Consider the following 24327-nt stretch of genomic DNA (forward strand, 5'->3'; position numbering starts at 1 on the left):
TCGCATTCCCTTCAAAACAAAATTATACTTTATTAAGTCCTACCTTCATTAAGTATTTACTCAACAATATGTTACCACAACATAAATTTCACAAATTATATATATTCCAATATCACATTACAGCTGCTGTCTATAACTGGGGTCAAAAAACAAAACGGATGATTATTTTGATCCGACCACTAATTAATTAACTGAAAACATATATCAGATTAATATGGGTTCATTTATTTTATACCGTTAAGACTGACTTTTGAAGTTGAGTGATACTAACAAGTCAGCACTCTCTGAAACTTACTGATTCAAAACAACAGGCTTATGAAAACTAAATTCATCTGTTATCTACAAGTTAAATAGTCTAGTTAAAAAAGACAAACAAATAAAGAATAAAGGGACAAATACAGATATAGAAAAATGTGTTTATAAATAGCTTGGTGAAAATGGTTCAAAAACAAAACAAGAAAGTGGGAACGATGAAAGGCTTTAATCAAATTCTTCAATAACGGCAATATAACTAATCAGCTCATTCCGAACTGTTATATGATTTTCCCAGAAAGGACTAGAACATGTATTAATAACAGCAAAGCTTAACAATTCATGAACATGCTAATATAGCAAGGATATAAATGTGGTGGCAAGAAATTGCATCCAAAGCCTGTTTACTTCATAATTTACAAAATACACAAAATTCACAATTTCATGATAAAGAAAAATTAGGACGTGTGTTTCTCCAATCTGCTGATAAACTGAAGCAAAAACGACATCAAAACAACACTTGTGCTACCTACAAATACAGTAGCTAGCTATGGCCCTACACAACATACATGCAGCCCTACTAATAAAACTGTTGAAAAGTTTTACCTAATCATACTTGAAATAAACAATTAACCATAGGACCAGCACCTTCAGGACCTAGCTCTCACAATAGTGTCTGTAAAGTGAAGATTAAAAGGGAGAGTTTTCTGTAAAGTTTCTTTGCATTTCGACATCGCCTTCACGACAAGCATTTTACTAGATAGTTTGTAGTCAATATTAGGTACCCTGTCGCCTATGTAAGTCATGAGCAAAAGCTTAGCACCACTTGAAATTTATCACCAGCACTATCGCCTTCTGCTCTTTGAAATACATTCAAGTAATGTTCAAAAATCATAACTCTTCCAAGTTATTCATAAGATATCTTTCTACGAAAACAATACTTTTCTCTCTTTCAATTCTCGCTTCAATTCCACTCTTTCTTTGCTGAGGTCGTAGTATCAAGCCCGCAAATATTGTTGCTGCAAAATAAAGTAATAATTGTTTTCGTTGAGGGAAAAAGTTCAAATTAAAGATATTTGATAGTATTTGAGATATTTGATTTGTTCAATGGACTGCTTTTTAGCTTACCTATGAGGTGAACGCTAAGCCCATTTTTATCTTCGTATTTTGGCAACTCTTGAAGAAAGGCAATTAAATAGTTGAAGACGTTACGGTGATGAACAGGCATTGTCTTTAACAACTGTGGAAAAATTTAAATTGTACAGTTTAAGTTAAGTTAGTTAGTTTAAGTTAAGCAACTCAAAGTTAAACATACCGATCAAATTACTTCCGTGTTGTACTAAGTTTCAAGTTACTTCAAGTTGATAAAATAGGCAGCAAATAAATTTGAAATCATGACTTGGTTATAATAAATGCATTTTAATAAATTTGAAAAATTAAATAAAAATATGTGGTTTTCTCATAAAATGTAGATCTTTATTAATTAAAAATTAAATTTGCTCGATCAAAAAGTAGTTATAGCATTAATTGTAGCACCATTAATGTTGAACTGTTAACGCCATTTCGGCCTAGCACCTCCAACCTTGCTTGGGTTATTATGAAATAGTGTACTTCTATTGGGGTAACCCTATACTTGTCTAACTGGATGTAGCTGCTTTAATTGTTCGTATTGCACTTGTTTTTTTTGAGACTTGCATGTATTTTTACTTGACCTTTTAACTGTGGGGTCATAACACAATATGGTAAATAGCTTTTAGTTCAAGGGCATTAAATTATATTGCAATATCGATCGATCAATATTGCAAAATAACATTTGACGTTTCTGATCTATAACAACCCATTAACAATTCAAATTAAGCATATTTGTAATTGCTACAATAAATAATTTTTGACTAAATCCAGGATAACTGGTGTTACTTATGCCCTGAAGACTCATAAAAACGTTTTAAGTTAACTAAAATTTCGAGTTATCTTATAGTTGTTTACATGCATTTTAGTGGGAGATTCACCAAGACCAGTGTTAGTTACTTGAAGTTATCTGAAATTGCAAAAAAACTGAATTCGAGTTGACATGCTTTCACTGTGTGTACAGTAGATCGCATATAATTCGGATGTCAAGACCAATGATATTTATCCCTTATGAGCTATGCAATATCTGCTATATACGGATATAACCTTAGGCACACCATACACCTTCCTTACACCTTTATGTGTACATCTCACACTCCTGAATTACATAAAGTCATATTCCAGTATAAAAAAACATACGGTATTTCATTCTCTGTTCTTGCCAGCAGAATTTTATAAAATCAGACAACTTTAGATTGATTTAGTGTCCGATGATGTTTTTATCTGCTGGAGATATGTAGTAGATAGCTTAATTAAATTCCTCCGCTATGTCACACCTGTTCATTGAATGAATATTTTCAATAAACTTTAAAATTTTCAACTTTTCTGGGTGAGTTTTGCTTTCTCTTGCCAAACTGATTACTGATTAACACTGTATTGTAGTACACAATCTAACACCAGTGAAAAATTGAATCAAGTGTGGAGAAAAAAATTCAGGCTATAATTTCCTCTATGACAATACATGGGGCTATTACTGATTACAATTACATTCACACTGCGCAAGAGAAATCATAGTTGCAGATCTGTGCCAGGCATACATGTCATGTACAAACGAAAAACTGCAAGCTACGATGTTGAAAACCACTGCAAAACACCATCACTTGCATTCAGTGAATTGTGCTTTGTTGTATGTCAAAGAGACTGAAACATTTATTTGTTATAATTGGTGTCGGATCTGTTATACACCAGGTTCGGTGCAATAAAAAGAATAGGAAACCATCCGAACCATTTTTCCTTCAATCTTTGCAGCTATCCATCATATTCAAGGTCTACTGTACAGTATAACTATTATTACAAATGTAAAGTAAAAGCTAAATTACAATGGAAGACCTTGAAGGGATCTTGGCAAAACTTTTTAGATACTCGTCACCGTATTTTCTTGAATAGAAACCGCGGCTACTATTTTTTATTTTTGTACGTTTCGTGTGGCTTCTATTTTTATTACATGAACGTTTTTGTCTTCTAATTCTTCTATGCAAGGGCGGCTTCTATTGTTATTTCAAATCAAATTGTGCAGTTTCTATTCGAGGGCGGTTTCTATTCAAGAAAATACGGTATGTGGTGTATCTTTTTAGCCTTAAAACACACAGATAAGCATCTCATTTGCCACACTAAAATTTAGTGGATTTCTCATCAGTACTTAAAGAATAAAATACTTATGCAGTGAATCATCTTACCATCATATGAAATCACAGTATTTTAATGAACTAGAATACTAGATAAACATGGAAAAATTTTTTTCTAGAGCAGTCATTCAGAACACTTGACAAGTACAACATCACCGAGCAAATTTATACAAAATGGAAAATGGCAATGTACATACTGTACTTCGCCTGTACTTTTCAAAAACTTACTTCTTTACTGTGCTGTAAATTGCTGTGGACGTCCAAGCATTGTTGATAATAACAAAATGGTATAACAGGTTCTGGCAGAGCTTCAAGAAAAACAAGTAAAGCTTCTGCTGATGAATGGCTTGAACCAGGGAGTGAATTTAATCCTTTGGTTACAGGTACTTGCGAGTCAAGACACTTCTGGATTTCTTGCAGCTCATGATGCAAGCCAGGTTGTTGAAATAGATCAGGCTAATGCAATGCAAGTTTCAGGCAAATCTTAGTTTTGGGAGGTATATCACCACACACTTGGGTTTAGTAAAACAATAATAATTCAAGTTAATAATTAATGCAGTATGTAGGATTTCTTAAATTTCCCAGCTTACAAGTCAAACACCTCACAAAGTCATACATCAAACAGTTTTTACCACTTCACTTTCACATTCATCTAATGCCTCTTAAAAAGTGTAGTGCAATCATTGATTATATTACTTGGCTACGTGCGTGATGATAGAGGTAATCCAAAATCCACCACAATTCTTTTGGCACTTGCAAAGTGTGTTCATCAGAAGATTCTGAATCAATTGCATCTTGGACTGATATTTTGCTCTTTACATAAAAAAAAAAAAATTTGAACTTTGTGTGTAACAAAACAAACTACTAAGACACTAACCCATTTTAATAGCAATTTTTGATCAACTTGTTGAATAGGATCCTTCATTCTGCATAAAGCTTCTAAAGAACTTCCAAAGCAACTTGCAATGTATTTACCATTTAAGGTTATGAAGAAATCTTTGCCTAATATTAAAAACACAACTGGTTTATGCATTGGGCTGTTCTCAAATGCAATAATAATTGGAAGTTGTCATACCGCCAACAAGGTGCAGTATTAAAATATCTTCAAGTTTCTCGGAGCCTATATTCAATGACGACGCTGTGATTCTGTTCACGTATACTTCAAATTCAATTGCCAACTTCTCATCTAGAAAGCGAAAATGACACGTTATTATACATATAATTGTTTACTTAAATAATTAAAGAAAGTTCAAATGAGCATGTATATCTCACCAGGCATGACAAATCCCTTAGGCTTCGATATGGTCAGCCATGGCTTACAATAGGTGTTATCACCAAATTTTCCGATAAATTCAAAGTGACAGGGAACTTGACCAGTGTTATGAAGTTCGACAGATTGCAGCACAGCTTGTTGAAACATTACATCACCAAATTCAACCTAGGACACATATTATTTGAATACACAATAGTTCATATTATGACCAAATTACATGCATTGAACAAAGCTACTGGTCTGAATTTAATTACAGTATGAGAACTAAGCGTCATGCTAGGTAGGTAATCATTTTCCATCTTGTCCAGTCTACGAATCTCCTCCTCATACACCACACGGTACTTCTCTTTGTTGATGACTTTTACCTGATTGACGGAGTATGTTAGCAACATGACAGGATAGTGAAATAGTTTAGTTAAAGATATGCGAAATAGTTTTAAACTCTAAACTCACATCCATCCCAAATGAAGCACTGACAGGCTTATGGTCACTAATCTTTAATGCCCCGTGTGATCTGTATTCCTTAAGTGTCATAGTTTTTGGGACTTTCTTAGCTGAAACAAATAAATTATATAAAATTTGCTATATATGAGCACAATGATGCAAATCGTATATTTATGCAAATAGGAGCAACAACAAGAGACAACCAGATTAATTAATTATTAATTAACCAAAATTATCAAATACTCAAAGTGCATCGTTACTCCACGAACAGCTGCATACAATTTTTAATGGTGCTGCGGCTCAATACAGCTGTCTCTTTCCATAACACTCTATCACACCAAGCAGGTGCTCGGCATTTTTCACTTGTATCCCAAACATCTGTGCCAGGATTGTACTTATATGTGGGACGAAATTTTATTTCCCCTTCTTCGAAATTTTTAAATACATTGCCTTCACGAAGTTGACAAAGGAGCTATTAATTAAGGACAATGTTAAATGACGCACAGGTTACAATATCATTATACAATGGAGAGAAATGGAGCAAGCAGTAATAATCAGATTAAATGTTGCAACAAACCTGATCATTCTCCTTTAATAGTTTATAATTGCCAACATCAATACACTCTTTCACCATGTCTGGTAGCATTTTTTCTATTCGATAATTTAGATCGCCCAGCCATACAACAACACTACAACAGAAAACACAAAATATAGGAATAAACTGGGAACAGCGAACAAGAATGTATCCACAAAAAAAACAAATTTATACTCGTGTTGAAATATGGTACGGGGAGACTGTCCGTAAGCATCAGAAAACCTCATCCGAGCACAAATGTCTGCGTAATCTTGATTTCTTCTCTGCACTTCCTCTGCGTGAGCTGCAAGATGTGAGTTCACAACACAAATACTAGAACTGTGGATGTTAAATCGTACCCCAACACCACCCTTGTTGCCCTGCAAAAAGATGCTCGTAATTGTAATAAATGGATTACTGAAATTTCTAACATCCCACATTGTAAAGGGTGGTATATAATCCAACAATGAATAAGGTGTATACAATAATTAGCCTGTATGGAAGTAAATTGCTTGAGCCTTCAGCATATGTGGTAAACAATCTTGGTAGAAAATATGAATAAAGTACAAGAAACTAAACTTGTACATTTTCGTATTTTTTTATTTTACAAATAATGCAAAACTTTAAAAAAAAGGTGCTACCATTTTGCCTAGCAGGCCTGTTCCAACGTGATGTGACATAACTTCCGTTATATGATTTTGATGTCTCTTCATTGCAAATACAAGCAACATCATTCCAACTAAACGCACCAATTTAACCTACAAAAATCATAAACATGAGGTCACACTAACAAGAACTATATTAAAAGTCCATTCAAGCTGAAACTAACATTTTGAAAAATATTTACACGAAAAAATCACTGTACATACATGATGATATACAGCAGGGGTTCCCAACCGGTGGTGCGCGTATCACTAGTGGTACGCGGGAGCTTTTCAGGTGGTACGCGAGCAGCTCTCCGTTGCATGCGATATACAGTATAGTAGTATAACAATTTAATTTTGAGTTGCTAAAATATGCGAGCAACACTTTTATTTCTTTCCGTACTAAATTCTCTGCACTCAGTAAGCTACTTTTGTCGATTTTGCTCCCTGCTGTCATTGTTATTAATACAATGCTGCTGTGCAAATATTGGATCAAATTAGTTGTTTTGAAAATAGTGGTACGTGTTGACAATCCGTGGTGGCTAAGTGGTACGAGAACATAAAAAGGTTGGGAACCCCTGATATACAGTATGCAGTGGCAGAGCCAAGATTCGATGCTTGAGGATACAGTTACATCCCGCTAGCTAATTACGGGGAATTCTCATTTTTGCACTAAAGCAGTTGAAACAAAGCATATATATTTCATTTTTCGAGGCCATTTACCGTTCATACGACGTATAGTTATGAACCCTATTTACATGGCATCTTTAATCGATTTTACCTCTCATTTCGAAAATTAAAAAAAGGAAAGCGAATTTAAATGTGTGCCTCACATCAACTCCACTTGTATAAAGGACGTACTGTAGGATAACATGCTTAGAAACGGATTGAGATATATTATTCGATAACTGAGTTGCTTTCTAAAAAGATGGAATAAATATTGGGAATGCATGCATAGGCCTTAATACCAACTTAAGGTAGCACAGACGAAATCGGTTAATTGCATACCGTTTAAAGCCTTAAATGCCTTAAATGCCTATATCATTTTATTGCATACAAATCTGATGAAGTCCTGAATCGATTCCAATATAACATTAAGTAAAAATGTTGGTTAATCACTTAAAGGAATAAATCAGATTATGGTATGAGGTTTCTGTCTCGGTTGCTGCTTTTGTTCGACTAACTGCATATTTTTATGAGCAAAATGTTCCAACGATAAACATTTGTAAGTTTTGTGCTTCGTGACGCAATAACTAAGTTTGCTGGTTTTCTTTCTGCGGAATAACAGAAAAAATAATTGGTGTCATCAGCATAACTGCATATGTTTGTCATATCACATTTGTTTTTATTTTGTCTGTTTTACTTCGCTTTTAATGACGTTATTATTTGGCACCATTGCAAATCTTTATGCTGCACAGTGTGGTCAAATAAGTTTGGTAAATTTCTGCACATGCTACAACTGTCAGTATGTACAAAATAAAATTCTTATTTTAAAATTTTCAAGATAATAACAACACGTACAAAAACTGGAAGCAAACAAACAAGTGCAACTTCCACAAATTGCATACATACGTTGTAGGCCTATTGCCTGTTAAAAAGTAGTCTAAAACTTTATGGCTAAAAATAACAAACAGAACAAATATCAATAGGATTATTAACCAACTGTATATGTACTACACTATATTTTAAATATATGTGTATACAATGTACATTATAGGCTATATATCAACTGTTAAAAATCACTATTTATATATTGTCGATAACTTCAACAATGTTACACATATCCAAAAACAAAGTGGTTTTCATTAATTATTAAGTAAAATATAAGCTATACCAGTAGTTCTTAAATTGGGTTTGGTAGAGATCATGACATACAAGCTGTGTCGCTGTGCACACAATATAGGCAATTTTCTTTATCTTTAATGAAGGGGTCGGTGTTTCGGTGAATGTATGCACACAACTTACAAGCTTCAGCACCTCCAATAAATCTAAAAACCACTGAGCTATTCAAATTTTACTAAATTACCAAATAGTATTCTGCTTTAGGATGCAGAGATACTTCGGCGATTTTCCGCCATTCATCTTCCCTGGATGACTCCGCAAAGACAAAAGCTTCTTTACTCAGATCTAATTCCTGAAACCTAGGAGAGTGGTCACATAGATAAAGTGCATAATATACAAGTATAAGTCAACCATAAAAACAGATTTAAAGCCTTACCCAATAACATAAATGTCAGGGGGATCTTTGTCATAGGCTGTCCACTCAATCAATGAATCAGGTGGATACTGACCATTAACGTTCCAAGTACCAGCAAATAGTCTAAGTCAAACATAGTTATTGACTTTTATACTAACAAGATACGCTAGACATGTTTTTTTTTAAAAACACTAATTCATTATATATCATATCATAAATATAATATGCAGATGAGTAATGGTACTAGGGTTGGGATCCAAAGAAATCCAGGAATTTTAAGCGTTTTTTATTAAAACCCAAACCCAGGATTTCAAGAATGTATCTATGAATGTCAAGGCAGTGGGATTTTGCTCAGTTTTTTGGTTTGTTTTTATTTTAGAGTAGTTTCATAAGGCCAAACGCATGCCTTGGAAATAACGGCTTGTCAGAATAATTCTACAGCACTGTGCAAGCCTGGCCGTTTGGAGTGGGCAATCGCCGGCATCTAACTGTATTCTTTGAGGCAAAAGTTCAAGAGATCTTTGCCAGTGGTGAGCAATAACTCTTAGTATGGAGCAATTATCATTGAGTAAATCACATTTTGTAATAAAATCATGAAGTTTCTTGAAAAAGACTCTCAATGACAAAGAGCCAAGGAAGGTGAACATGTTTAACAGAAATCAGCATGAAATAATGCAGTATTCTGAAATCATGTCATGATACAGTGGTGACTTTTTCTTGTTACTTTCCTTATAATTAAAAGCAGTCGAGTGCTTTGTCCGGACGAAAAGTGCAAGGCTATGCACTTTTCTGTTACAGGCGAAAAGTGAGTGGAATTATGTATGATCACTGATATTGTATATAGTACTAACTTTTTGAAATTACTGTATATACTCGAGTATAGGTTGAGATTTTTGCAATTGATTTTCACCCCAAAAAGCAGGGTTCGACCTATACCTGGGACAAGCCAGAGTAAAACCTCCAAGTCCAGCTGACAGCACAGTGGCTGACGCATACATGAATTTGAACCGTCAATTTATTGCGCTTACTGGCCACTTCGTATAAATAACTTCACAACAACTCGCATGCCTGTCGCTTGCACGAAATGAATATCACGTGACGAGTATGACTTGCGTCACGCGAATTCTTTGTAGGCTTGTCTTAAAGATGTGCTGCTGAAGTTTGAAGTTATGCAATTGCTACGCAAGTACTGGCAAGGTAGGCTAAAAAGTTCATCATGAAGACAGGTTTGAAGTGAAGATCAAGTGCGGGGGATTGTGAACCACCAAATGGTGGTGCCAGGAATAAGCTAGTCGACTTTTACACGACAGAATAAAAATAGCTCCGATTTTCAGGGTCGACCTATACTCGAGTATATATGGTACCATAAATTGTTCAAACACGATTAGACCAGGCATAACTCACATCATGCCAAATAATATGAACATTTCAGGTTGGGATTAAAATAGTTCACGCAAGGGTTTGAGGATTGGGTTTATGCACAACTTAAAAGTTTATGATTTTAATCTTTCCTGCCAACTTTCAGCGCTCGCTGTTTCTTTGTTAGGTACAAAGTATAGATGGGACATTCTATCATCTTATCTGAAGTAACCCTTAGTTCATTCACCAATTAATAGAGCACACAACACCGACATTGAGCAACCACTCGCCTGAGTCCGACGAAGATTTACTTTTCACGGAAAAGCCTACAATGTTAGTATTTTCCAACTGAAATCAGGTCTCAATGTCAACACTTTTGATGCGCTCCGACTTTGCGTTAATATTACAAGAAGTAAATGAATGAATGCCGTTTATACTCTTTCCGATTTTGTAAATCCCGAGAATTCCCAGGATTTTGAAGTAAAACTCCCTTAAAATACCATTCGCGGGATATTTTAATTTGGTCCCAAAATCCCAAACTTAACTGGTACCTAAAAGGTTTCCGGGATGTATAATCATCCTGTCTTTTAGTCATAAAGAGCTGCATCAGTTCTTCTCTCTGACCAAGCAGCTTGCTTGTTACGGCATTTTGACCTGTTGCTCCCTCAAATGAAGCAAAATCCATACGGTCTGCTTGAGATAATCCAGTTGATAAGCTTTAGGAAAGAAAACAGATCTAATAAAATAGTGGAGTCTGCAACACACTGACACAGTATAGTAGTTTACCATTTTGCCCTAGATTCACATACACTTATTCAAACACGTAAACGTTGCCTTAAAACCGTACCTTTGTGTTCGAGATAGTTTAGCACTAGAATCATCGGGAACATAACTAACAAACGATGAAGATTGTGACTTCATTTCTTGTGCACTCGATGAAGAAGAGCTAACAAACAAGACTAATTAAGAATACATAAACAGTTAAAAGATACTGTACTAGCAGTTACATGTTACTTGCAACACAATATTTTATAACCTTTTTATGATCGTAGGATGCATGTCAGCGGCCTCGCCATCATTCACATAGCTAACAAATGAGGGCCTATTTCTCTCCAGAGTAAATAGTGATGGTACACCACTTTCATTCAATGTTTGTTTGGCATTTATTTCAGTGTCATGTTTGTCAAGCTGTAAACTGATAAGATCGCTAGTTAGACCAGCTCCACCAGATGTGGTGCTTGATCTAGTCTTTACATTAGATGCATGATTTGGGGGAGGTGGTGGTGGCCTCGAAGGTCTTCTGACTACTGGCTGTTGTTTTTCATTTAATGCTGGTGTTACGGAAGATGAAGTCAGAGGGTCAAATTCTGAAAGGTTAATCTGACTGTCACTGAGTTCAATTAAGTTGACAGAGTCAGAGCTTGTTGTCTTGGTATCCATTGTTTCATTAGTCAATTGCATTTGCTAGAAAATATTTTCTACAGCTATCTCAGTCGTAAATGACTGCAACAAGTGTTTCATTTTCATTGATCACTTGGCTGCATATATTCAAAATCATAATTTAAGTGCTTAACTATTCAAATGTGTTAAATAAAACGGCCTTAATCCAACATTAACATTAAAGTGCAGCAAACCAATTTTTAACATACAGTATATATCTCAAAGGCGTATTTGCCAATGTTCAAACTAAAAAGTATTGCTTTCAAAATTCTTGGTTTGTTTTACAACCAAACCTGCCCATTTTGTACATTATAATGCTGGGTCATTCCATACTATATCAACCAACCTTGAACACCCTTACCTCCCAGATATTTTTGCTTTGTATATATATGTTACACACAGGGCTTCCATACCACCCTTATTTTTCTAAGATTTGTCCTTTTTTAAGATATCGTGTTTTGGAAAATTGCTTTGTCCTTATTTCTTATAGGGTAGAAGAATTAAAAAAAAAATCAGTGTTCTATGTCAACTGAGTTTAAAATAGGGCTATAAATTCAGGCATTTCTGCCAATGGAGGGAGCCCTTTTTTCTTTTTATACTTGTACCAACTACAGCTTCCATAAACAATGCTAAAAATTGGCAGAATTCAATTCTTGGAACTTACTTTTTTTATATTCGTATAATATTCAATTTAAAAAGAACCTTGCTGCACCTTGAAATTGCACCTAAACAGTTCACTAGGTTTTAACAAGTTTACAAAACACATTACAAACAACCAAAAAAGAATTGGGAAACGTAGAGGAAATGTTCACTAACATAAAAAAAACTGGTATTAACAAGCAAAATACAGTATAATATGCAAAGTAGTATAATTTGTTGCACAACAAATGGGTTGTTTAGTAAAACTGCACCAAAGAAACTTTAACTTTATCCCAGGGACCGGAACCCCATTTCTATTGCCAGTAGAGGGCACTATATTGAGGCCCGAGTGCACTAACAGATGAACAGCAAGAATCTGATTTTTCCTTCTGGCCTTTTGTAAACTCCGAGATAAATAACCCGGCCTATTGTTTATTTTGTGGAGGAACGAATGATTGAACCATGCTACTTAAAACTCTAATTTGCTATTGCAATGCTTTACCAAAAATTTCGTGTACCATAAACTACATGTAGTAGACTTATATCAAACCCACTGCTGATGTTTTATCTTTGTTATGATTATGAATTATTTACAGCTTTAAAACCAGTCGTGAGCAAATGAACCCGTCCAAGCGAACCTGTATAGCCTAGTTTGGGGCCTTCCCTTAGTAACAGTTCGTGCCCACCGTGCTCATGAGTTTGGCCATAGAAACAAGATCTTGATCCCTGAGATTGAAGCCCTGAAAGCGAAAAAGTCTTCAGGGCTTTGTCGCTTTTTCCCATTGGTTGATTGTTTGTGAGCATAGATTTTTTTTGACCAGTCTACAGCGAGTTAGCACCATTCTTTTCGCTAACCACAGTCCACAATCACTGGCGAAAAACAAACGATAGGCTACACCGCTATACACCCTGAACGAGTAGTCACAGAAATAAAATGATTGAACTCGTTGCCAACAATTTCATCGTCTTTAAGGTCACTGGGTATATAGGCATAGCCAGAGGTGGGTAGTCGGTACTTTGAAAGTACTGTCGGTACCGGTACCTGGCAAAAAATGTTCCGAAGGTTCCGGTATTCAGTACTATTTTAAAAAAGTAATTCGGTACTTTGTCGGTACAATGTTTGCCGCTATTATGCCCTGGGTAAAGGTTATTCCAGGTCAAAACATATGTGACGTTAATCGCTAGCAATTGTACTTGACATTTCTAGATTAAAAAAGATAAACAGATGCTAAATAGCATGGGTTAAATAGCATGTATTTTTGAAAACATGCTTATTAAAATTTTGAAATTATCACGTGAAAAGGACCGAGTACAGAGACTGAAATTTCTTGAAATAAGTAATTCGGTACAGAGATTCAGCACTTTTTTTTTCAGAAGCACTGACGGTATAGTGGGTATACCGGCATCGGTACTGCCCACCTATGGGTATAGCCAATTTTATATAGGATACTCCGCTACTGTCTACTCTATGTCTGCGCAGAACAGCGTAGCAAAACAAACATCTTTGCCCTTCCGCTAATAAAGAAAGCGGGGTCACCCCGCAACCAGGATATATTTGTATATACTAGGCTTGTATATAGCCTACTGGGGCAGCTGAACTAGATGGTCGTGATGTGTTTTCCCTACCCCACACAAATCAATTATGTTAAAGTTATAATAGGATACTCTGCTTGCTGCTCGACGACAGACTGCTATTGATGACCCAATACCAAAACTGTTGTTTAGTTTTTCCCCAAAGCGAGCGGATGGTGGGGATTTTTTCCTAGGAAAAGTGAACATTGATTTTTAGAAAAGAATACAGTTAATTGTTGATTGTGTGGGTGAGAATAGGTAATTTATGTTCACGTCTTCAACACCCTTGATATGAACAAACAGTAACCTGTCCAAATATTTTTTTTATTTCTCCAGCTGTGTCTTGTATTTTGATGTTATTATGCCTGGTAGTAACAATAATATTTTTAAGCAAGTTGTCCAGTTTTCAGCATCAACCAATAGCAGCTCTAGTTCTACTCGAGAAAATCACAGTCTGCTTTTTATTACGTCACCAGCTTCATGATCAATAATTTTATTTTTCGTCACAAGCGCGGTGGATACAAAAATCAAGCCAGTAGTTACTAACACGCGCCAATAAACAAGAAAAAGTGACAAAGCCGGAAAGATTTAAAACGTTCTCAAAACTAATTACGTTAATAATCGCTGGTAACAACTAGCACGGCCACTAAACCCATAATTGGTCAATTCCATGAAAGATAAAATGAAAAAAAAACGAAATAAAGCAAACGAGTAGGTGATATGTTCAAGCAACAGATGAATAAAAATTGCTTCAATGCTGCAAATCAGCATCAAACTGTCCATTTTCAGCAGCAGCCAATAGCAGGGTTCTACTCGAGCAATTATAGTCTAGTGAAGTCTCGTGTTACACATCACGAACAGCAGCCTGTCAATTACTGAGCAGTAAAGAACACGGAATGCTGTTTGAAAACAGCAGGCTGCTGTACAACAATAACGCCCATTTTTCTGATTACAACCCTTTCTCTGCAAATCACTCATCACAACCACATGACGTCACCAATTACTGGATTCTACTCAAAAACAGCAGGCTGCAATGGTAATTTCTCCACAAAAGTTTAGCATGTGCTCAGTTAAAATTGCTTTTAACTAATTTGAAAAAATGTTTGTTTGATGATGCTAGCAGCTATACCAAAGTGGTTTTTGGTTGCGTTGTAGGCGGCCCTTTTTAATTGAATTTTTTCATTGTATTAGAATAATTAGTTCGCAATAAATAATTAGAATAAACACATTTCCCATCTGATATTTTCCATAACAGACGAAACGTTGTGTTTATTTATGTAACCCTACTTGTTTTGCATTTTTTCGGTGGGATCATAATAAAGTTTGACAAATTTGTATTAAACCTGTTACCAATTCAAACGTTTTGATCTAAACCAAGTCAAACATAATATTCAATGCGTCCCATCTTAGAGTAACCATAACATTATCAATAAACCGTTCCTAAACGACAAAATGCAAACAACTTATATTTCAAATAGCTATGAACAGTGACGTATTTAAGATTACGGTGAGAGGGGTCAAAGTTGTTTAATGTGGCAACTACTGTAGAAGATGCTACGTAAAGTGTCCCACACAGACTGGGCATTTTAGTTTGAATATTTGGTAATTTCATAATTTGCATGAAAGCGTCAACGCAAACTTTAAAAAAATTTGTAAAAATTATGTAAACGCTTCGAACCAACCGAAAGTATGCTATCAATAATCACGAACACGATTCAATTTAACAGCTCTTTGTCTAGCAATTACGGTTTGAAGTGTCGGAATGTATTGATATACTGTATTATAAGATTTATTAACTCACCCTATCATTATGAATTTCAATTGAACGGTCGCAATGTGCTGATTATGTAAAAACACCGATAAAAAAAGATAAAATGGTAATTACCACAAAAATCGTTTCCTCTCTAAACTTTTTACCCCACCAAGGCACTAAAGTTTTTTATGCAACATAACTTGAAAAAAATAAAACAAACGATTTCTTTGTAGTGTTCCTATGATGAAACTCGCTTTTACCCTTATCTGCATAGGCTACAACTTTTTATGCAAATTTGCTCTATCCCTCATTTTCTTTACATATGATGTAAGATAATCTTTTGATAAATTATCCAAGTTCTATTATGATTCCATGTTCCGAAACCATTACATGAAAGCTGCGTTGCCAAATTAAAGGGGTATTGGGCTTCATCTGTTACCATAGTTTCACTAAATGACGATAAAGACATCCGATTCAACCATTAAATGATAACAACAAAAATACACTTTAATTATGTAAACATTTGTTATAGCAACTAGATTAAACCCTTCAAAATTGAGTAAACTATCTCGTTATTTATTTACAAAACATAGGCCTACTCGTTTTAGAATGTTGACCTTTCGGCGGTAATCTTTGGATTAACGGTTTCTTTAGAAAGCACTGTAGCCGCGTATTTTACTTCAGAGGGTATACTTCTTTACTAGTTTAAGAAACCTTGCAGGTTACCATTCTTTAGATCTGAAAACACAAATTTAATTGATGTTTCTCCAAAATTTTGCAGTAATTAAAAATTCAATTCGTGTACAGTATATGAATTTCAAGTCCGCCAGCAAATGGCGGACAGCCTCCAGGCTATTGTTCGCTATCTCATCTATAACTCATTAACGTAATGTCGTAATGTGATTAGTGGAGAATGGTCTTAAGCTTTGTTTTACGTCCTCCGGCATATATCTGTTATTCTATACCAATATGCGATGATAAACAGCTTTCACAAGACAAGTTTGTAAAAATTCTATTCTGCAAAATATGCGCAGCACATTAGCGTAACATTTTTTCACACTGCAGCCGAACCAAAGGTTGCACGTAGCATTCAAATAGAAATGGAATGATTGACAAAAATGAGCTTTAGAGTCTTCAGACGTCAGTAAAGTTCATCTGTGTTCAGCTTCATATTCATCACACATCGCATTGGAACACAATACGCCGTATGCTATTACGCATGCAGATTGGAAATCGTCACAAGTTTCGCTTGATGAGTGCAACCTAATATCTTCGGGAATCCCTTGGTAACTGAATGGCGATGTCCATAAAATCGCCAATCTCAAAATGATGTGAGGCAAGCGTTACTGTATCATTTGGCCCCTTGCTTCCACCGACCGTTTGTCCTACCTCTCGCATCCTAGTAAAAACGAAAAAGATTTAATGAAAACTATCCCGCGGCATGCACTGATTATTATTTATCATTGCACAAACTAAAAACGTCCTGTTAATTTGCTATGCACGAACCCAGGATGTTTCATTTTTTCACCATTTTGGAATTTAAAAAAGCTTGGGGTCTCCCTAGGCGGTATTTTGGGCACAATGAAAGAATCTCAACTTTTTTTTGATTTATGACGTCATTTTGAGGTTGCACCCCCTTGTTGAAGTTTCAGTGGAGGTGCATTGTTCTAATTTGGCGATATCTTGGTAACCGATTGAGCTAGGGCCATTATCAAGGTGTCAAAAGATGCAGAATGGCTGGTTTCCTATAACCACTCAATACATTTTAGTTGCATTTTCGCTCTAGAAAAAAAGTTATTTGAGAAAAACCAAAGTTTTGACATATTTTGTATGTTGGGAACTACATTGTGATTTGCATACAAAATATGTCAAAACTTAGGTTTTTCTCAAATAACTTTTTTTCTAGAGCGAAAATGCAACTAAAATGTATTGAGTGGTTATAGGAAACCAGCCATTCTGCATCTTTTGACACGTTAATAATGGCCCTAGCTCAATCGGTTACCAAGATATCGCCAAATAAGAACAATGCACCTCCACTGAAACTTCAACAAGGGGGTGCAACCTCAAAATGACGTCATAAAACAAAAAGAAGTTTAGATTCTTTCATTGTGCCCAAAATACCGCCTAGGGAGACCCCAAGCTTTTTTAAATTCCAAAATGGTGAAAAAATGAAACATCCTAACTCGAACACATATGTTGGAATGCACGAATTTCTAATTTCCTATGACAAAGTCACGTATTAAAGTGTGCAGTGAAATTTGATAAATCATTAAGTTCTTCAAACAATAATCCAATGTACTCAAAGAAAGTTACCATTATTGTATTGCAATATACCTTAAGACTTAAGCATTAGCACATGAAAATAAGTATAAATATAGACAGGAACGCGCGCACAATACTATCACAGTCATCTTGTCGTAAATAAAAGTAGTGTAGTAGCGGAAGCACACGGCAACTATCCCATTTCTCTCAAGTTAAATGCAAACAAACCACAACTAGAGTTGAAAATATGGTAGATTACCTGAATCGCCCAGTGCGATCTTGGAAGACAACAGCAAACTTAAAAACCGTTCCTTTCTTCCTTGCATCTGGGCGGACTTCTTTCACCAGACTGGTTAGTTCTTTTAAAGAAGCGTCCATCCTATAGAACACGTCGTCAAAAATACATTGTAAGCATTCACAGATATGAAAATGTGTATCCAACTATCCATGTGTCCAGCGAAATAATGAAACTGATCTGCACTCTTTCAGATAGGCTTTTAAATGAACAGCTTTAACGAAATCATATGAAACTACAACTGCTAACTGACCATGTGTAAATTTGAAGTTCATTGCTTGGCACTGATGTTTTGGAGAAGTCATCTGGTCGATGATGTCGTCCATCATCAGAGACAAACACTCGTAAAAGCAATGGACAGGTCTTTTCCCGGTCCACTGGCTTTGCTGGTTCTTGAGCAGGAGCATCCTGAGCAACGCTCCGAAGCCGTTCTTCAATTGCACCACTTTGAGGCATTTCAGATATTGTTTGTCAAATTAACTATTTGTTCTATCAACCTAAACGAAAAATGAAACCTTTGACAGTTAAGGCATTTAAACAAGGTATACACAATTAATTGTATAAACAAAATGTACAGGCTTTTTGAAATTCTTCCGATAATAACAGTGTGTTCAACCTGAATACATAACATTTGAGCATGGCAAGCACGCTATTACTTTGTTGCAATAGTCAAAGAGCAAATGTTATGACCTCTACAGTACAAACACAGCTGTGTCTCTGAAGTAGATATTACACAGAAATCTGCCAATAATCTTGCGTTCAGTGTGGTGAGAAATATTGTTAATTTGTAATTAGCAAATAGTCTAGATATCTTTATAGCTACAAACTGATGTTATGTTAACATGCTATAAACTTTCAAACATTTTGCAGTTTATTGAGTAAGTGCACCATCTTTTATGGAAAAATATTAAATTAAACATGGTTTCGTGATGGTAAAGCAAAAATACAGTAAATCAAACATGGTTATTTCGAAAATGTAAATGACTAAGGAAAACTATCGAAAGTGGGGTCTATAAAAGCTTAGTTCAACATACTTAGCATAAACAAAAACCTTTGAATCTTTCATGATTTACATAGGCTATCAATGCTAATAAGTTATGAAACAGAAAAGTGATAAAGTCAGGCATATACGCTTAACAGGAAACTTTCAGTCTGAGGATAATACCATTTAAGTAAACAACAACAACAACATTAAGATCATGTCAATCCTGCCATAACTTGCAAATACAGCTATCTGTGCTATACTCATGGCAATGTTGGTTACAAACATAGAGATAAACAAGCTGTCACCATGAAAATATAAACTGGCAACAAAAAACACTCCGTCATTCTTTCAACCTTACAAACCTAAGTTTGAACAATAAATGTTTCATATCCGAAGTTTGCTTTTAAAACGATGACAAAATTTTTAACAACATAATATGAAAGCAAATGTAAAAGTATAAAGTAATCTAAATTAATCAAAATGTTGAGTTGTGATTCTTGAAATAATTTTTTTTTAGGCTATAAACAAATTTGAGAAAACTTCAGATACAATATACCATACAGCAAAGCATTCAAATAAACACAAAACAGCATTCCATAAACAGTAAAATTTGATACATTTTCATAAAATGGTGCCCAATGTTTTGGTTCAGTTGCAGTTGCTTAAGAGATACATTTATTGTGCAAGGGTAAAAGCTCCTAAATAAACAACCAACTCTTTGCGTACCACAAAAACTACATCATATCAAAGAAAATATGTTTACTTGGAAGCACAATTGAAAGGCCAACTGTTACACAAATAACACAAAATTAAAAAACTTTGTTCTTTAGGACAGATGAGTATTAAAGGATAACACAAAGAAGATGACATAAGAATACATGGTGCAAGCCTTGTTTACATCACCTCACATGGCCCCATGTTATGAATTTCTTTTTCAGAATAGGACAAGAAATCCCATAGATAGTAGTTGTAGACCAATGAAAAGGTTTGACACACAAAACTACATTAAAAATTACGCAAGTTCTTCCACTAAACCAAACTTTTTCTTAAATCCCTAAAATAGTGCAAAGATGTAGCAACACAACATAAAACATTTTGTTAAGAAAGGCTTTATAGATTTTGAATAACAACATAACGATCAACTTTAAATAACCATGGAATATTACTGGGAATCAACTACTTGAAACAAGAACTTCAGTTTCATCACTGATGTCCATCAGTAATTCACATACATAAAATCACTACTGGTAATTAAGCATAACTGAAAAGAAACATGTGATTACAACTGTTCAAAATTGTACAAATGAAACTTTAAATTACATCAATGCATAAAGAATCCTATTGGTAATCTGTAATAAGATCTGGTGAAAATTTGAAGTTTGTTATTTCTGCAAAGGCAAGACGTTTCCACTCCTCAATTGGAAGGTCAGCATCTTCATAAGACTTATCATAGAGAGCAGCAATTGGTTCATCTTCAGGATCATGAAATTTTTCAAGATAGGGATGCTGCAAAGCCTGTGCAGCGGTGAGACGGCAGTCTGTGTCTAGGACAAGCATCTTCTCTAGCAGATCCACAGCCTTTGGATTGGCACCAACAAACACATTGATGAAATCTTTTTTAGGTATAATGGGCAAGGTTTTGATAAAATTCCGAGCAGACTGAGAAATAATTTTCTCAAGAAGATCATCTCTTGGAGTACCACACAGATTCATGATTGACTTCAGCTGATCAATGTGATCGGATCCAGGAAAAAGCGTTTGCCCAGTGAGAAGCTCTGCCATAATACATCCAACAGACCAAATATCAACGGTCTGATTGTAATGCATCCAATTCAACATAATCTCTGGTGCACGATACCATCTGGTAGCAACATAACCAGTCATCTGATCATCTGTGAGGCGAGCCAAGCCGAAGTCAAGGATTTTCAACTCGCAATCTTCATTTACAGCAATGTTGCTAGGCTTCAGATCACGGTGAATAATACCAGCAGAGTGAATGTACTTCAGGCCCCGAAGAACTTGGTAGACTAGAAACTGTACGTGGTCATCTGTTAGTTTCTGAGACTTGATAATTTGGTTCAAATCAGCTCCCATCAAATGAGTGACAAGATACATGTCATGGAAGTTGTCAATAGAAGTACTTGGAGTGAAAACATCAAGTAGGCCTATTACATTTTCATGATGCATGTGTTTTAACAAACGTAGTTCACGGTAAGTGCGTTTTGCATGTGTCACCGACTGAAATGGGCGAGCAAGCTTTTTAACAGCCATACGAATCTTCAACTCTGTATTGTGTGCAGAACATACAGAACCATAAGCACCACAACCTATTGGAGTAAGATCAGTGTATTTAGAAGGCACATCCCAATCTGTTTTGTTTAGTTCATAATGATTAAATACAACTGCGACTTGGCTGCCTTCATCCACATCCATTTCACTATTTTTGCTATACAATACCGGAAATTTCTTAGAAATCTATTCTAAGACACCTGTGTGCAAAAAAATGTAACAATCTTAAATACATTGCTGTACCGTTTAGTCATTGTTGTCTCAACAAAACACAACTTCCACGAGACTTCAGCTTTGAATCAGAATTGCTTTCATCCTGGACTTACACACATTGTTAGCAACATGGCATAGTGGTTAGGGTATCGACAGTAATGACCTGGTTCAATTATCGGTACTCAGTGACGGTAAATTTGTTCAGCATTATAATGACCTTGGCCCCTTTAGCAAAATGTTTGTGAAACTTGCTCCTGTTGAGTTGTCCCAATGAGTGGTGATTGGTGAACAATACCAAACTGAGGCGAGACCACAAAAAACACTAAAAACCAAAAAATGTGCTTTAATTGGATATTGCACAAAGACAAGCTCAGTAATCAGCCCGACTGGAAAGTAAGGCAGTTTTTGACAAGAAATCGAACATGTAGAAATTTTGGTGTGATGGTGTGCACTGAAACCTCAATTCTTTGTTTATTGATTATAAAGTGGCATTGAAAAACCCAACTTTTTGTTTATTTATCATACCTCGACGTGAAGATAAAGAAGTCGATAAACCTCGTGCGTGCCGATGGTTTCGAACGTGCTAAACTGCCGAAGGCTTGGTAACCAAATTAGTCTGTGCATACTCTGTTCTTTCGGGATTAGAGAAAGCTTCAACATGTTATTAATTTTTTAACTGCTAGGCGAATTTACAGCGCAGCTAACCAAAGGAAGTAAATCTAAATAATTGATTGTGATATTTAACTTTGATGAGTATCTCCCATTTGGTTAAATTTTGCTATATATATACACATAATATATTTTTTAATTTTGAAGGTTTGCCGAACTTTCGCAATAAAACATAAATTTTAGATAACATTTTCTCTGTTCTTTTAATGATATGAATGTGATTTATGTCATTGGTTCTTTAATGTGCTATAACGGGTGGCATTGCAATTTTCCTTCCACGCAGTCAAATGACAAAAAATAAGCGATATTATACCATACACTCAGACGAGCTAGCTTAATACCTCATTTGGAAAAACAATAAATAAGCAACAGACGCAGATACAGCCAGGATTTTGGGTGGAGACAAGCATCTTGACATTGCACTCACCTGCCACCAGCTAACTACGCTGAAAAAATGAGTAACTAAATCTAACCCAATCCTCAGAAGCATAGGCGCCGAAGTTTACAAAATGTAGGGCGGAAAAGATAATGGGTTCATATGTTTGGGAATTCCCCGTGTCAAGGATTGTTGTAAAAACACAAAATAAGATAAAATATACTTCTAATCAACGTTATTTGCGACAACAGCCATGCTACAAGTTTTTGCTTTTTATAAAAATTCTAGACTTGTTGGTTATGCTAACCTAACACTTATAGCTCAATTGTATTTATCGTCCGTGATTTTCTGCACCTCTTCTAGTTTTGCTCTCCCTATTCTCTTTAAACTCTTCGCATGCGTCGTCCGAAGGTTATTTTTGGTTATTATGTTTGTCTGTACAGACGTAACACCAGAGATGGGAAAACTCTTCCAACAAAAGCATATCAGTCGAATCCGGTTAATTGCATAGTCAATTTGCCAAGCCTTTTTTATGCGATTAAACGAATTATGCGTTTATGCAAAAGTGCAAATTCCACTTATTTTCTTACTTGACGTGCGACGCTGGTCACGTGTAAAGACGTCAACACGCAAAACACTAACGTTTATTGTGTATAGCGATTATTCATTCATTCAAGCACGCAAAAGATGAAAACATGCTTTCTTGCATTTGTGTTTTTAAGCGAACAAATGTGGCCATGTCCGCCCCTTCAAACTGTAGTCGTTGGCGAATTGTATGAAGTACATGCAGAACTTCTTTATTTTTTGGTGTTGTCACAACGATTGCGTCAGCAGAGCTTTCTTTATTGTTGTCGTCTTTTTCAACTTGTTTGTTTCGTAAAACTTCTTCACATATTACGGCATAATCTTAACGCAACGCTTAAATGAAACTAAAACAGTGCGAATGTTAATGTGTGCGTATTGACAGCCAGGTGTTAATGCTTAAATTGAGCATTGTTGGTTTGATTGTTTCATAACAAAGCGCACTACAAGTCACAAAGTTTACGCATTGCGTGTGCGCTCCCAGAGCGCGTTGTTTTCAATTTTATCTTTTAAAAACTTTTCAATAATCGAATAAATTACCTTCATTTTTATTCAATTAAGCGGATTATGCAATAAACCGTTATGCGATAAACCGAAGTATTGTCTTTACAAATGATAGACTACGCCAGACATGTGCAACCAGTGGCCCGCGGGCCGCACTGCGGCCCGCCAGGTTGTTCCGTCCGGTCCGCGTGATGCTCAGCAAAATGTTAGAACTTCATACTAGCCATCACTATTTCATGCAGTTTACATCAAAGCAATGGAAATTTTCGTACAACATTTGAAAAGTCAACTTAGAGTTGCTTGTAGTTCTGTGAAAGCAAATATTCCAAAAGTTTGCAAAGATGTGCAACAGCAAAAATCACATTAATCTGTGATTAAATACGCTTGACTGAATTTAGTTTCCTCATCTTCCATCGACAATTATTCACAGTTTTTCAATAAATTGTCGCACAAGTGTGTCGTGGACTGCATTAAATCTATTTTTTAACTACATAAACTGCATAGGAAAGTCGTTTTACGATACTAATTTTTTCTGAAAAAATCATGTGGCCCGCGTTGTCATTCAAAATTTTGTATTTGGCCCTCCAGTGAAAAAGGTTGCACATGCCTGGACTACGCCTACGGTTTGGGACTTACGCCCTTTCTGCGATAAAGCGAATTATGTGATTATCCAGAATGCAATTAACCGGATTTGACTGTATAACCTTTTGAACATAAAATCGCTATTATTTGTTAGAAAAATCCAGGGCGG

The 24327-nt window shown here is 35.5% G+C and overlaps 3 protein-coding genes across 4 annotated transcripts; all 3 read right to left on the bottom strand.

The window, feature by feature from the left end:
* Nucleotides 1–9: 9 nt before the first annotated feature.
* On the bottom strand, nt 10–11556 carry LOC143464943 (inositol polyphosphate 5-phosphatase OCRL-like). 2 transcript variants are annotated; one of them, XM_076963008.1, is made up of 18 exons: nt 11034–11556; nt 10845–10943; nt 10549–10713; nt 8660–8761; nt 8468–8582; nt 6439–6555; nt 5993–6177; nt 5801–5912; nt 5503–5695; nt 5233–5333; nt 5034–5144; nt 4779–4944; nt 4582–4692; nt 4384–4508; nt 4203–4319; nt 3735–3962; nt 1381–1492; nt 10–1271 (listed from the first exon to the last, which is right to left on the bottom strand). In XM_076963008.1, the coding sequence occupies exons 1-18, from the start codon at nt 11456–11458 to the stop codon at nt 1144–1146; spliced, it is 2712 nt and encodes a 903-aa protein (XP_076819123.1). In that variant the 5' UTR covers nt 11459–11556; the 3' UTR covers nt 10–1143. The 2 variants fall into 2 exon arrangements, with proteins under 2 accessions (XP_076819123.1, XP_076819124.1); XM_076963009.1 differs by lacking the exon at nt 11034–11556 and having other exon boundaries at nt 10549–10733; nt 10845–10926.
* Nucleotides 11557–16397: 4841 nt separating this feature from the next.
* On the bottom strand, nt 16398–18481 carry LOC143464947 (histone deacetylase complex subunit SAP18-like). Its single transcript, XM_076963014.1, has 3 exons — nt 18212–18481; nt 17923–18042; nt 16398–16800 (listed from the first exon to the last, which is right to left on the bottom strand). Exons 1-3 carry the CDS (start codon nt 18412–18414, stop codon nt 16665–16667), a joined length of 459 nt encoding a protein of 152 aa, XP_076819129.1. The 5' UTR covers nt 18415–18481; the 3' UTR covers nt 16398–16664.
* Nucleotides 18482–18530: 49 nt separating this feature from the next.
* Nucleotides 18531–22621, bottom strand: LOC143464945 (mitogen-activated protein kinase 14-like). Its single transcript, XM_076963012.1, has one exon. The coding sequence runs from the start codon at nt 21374–21376 to the stop codon at nt 20282–20284; it is 1095 nt and encodes a 364-aa protein (XP_076819127.1). The 5' UTR covers nt 21377–22621; the 3' UTR covers nt 18531–20281.
* Between the last annotated feature and the right edge of the window lie 1706 nt (nt 22622–24327).

Source organism: Clavelina lepadiformis, chromosome 7, assembly GCF_947623445.1.
Source record: "Clavelina lepadiformis chromosome 7, kaClaLepa1.1, whole genome shotgun sequence".
Taxonomy (NCBI): Eukaryota; Metazoa; Chordata; class Ascidiacea; order Aplousobranchia; family Clavelinidae; genus Clavelina; species Clavelina lepadiformis.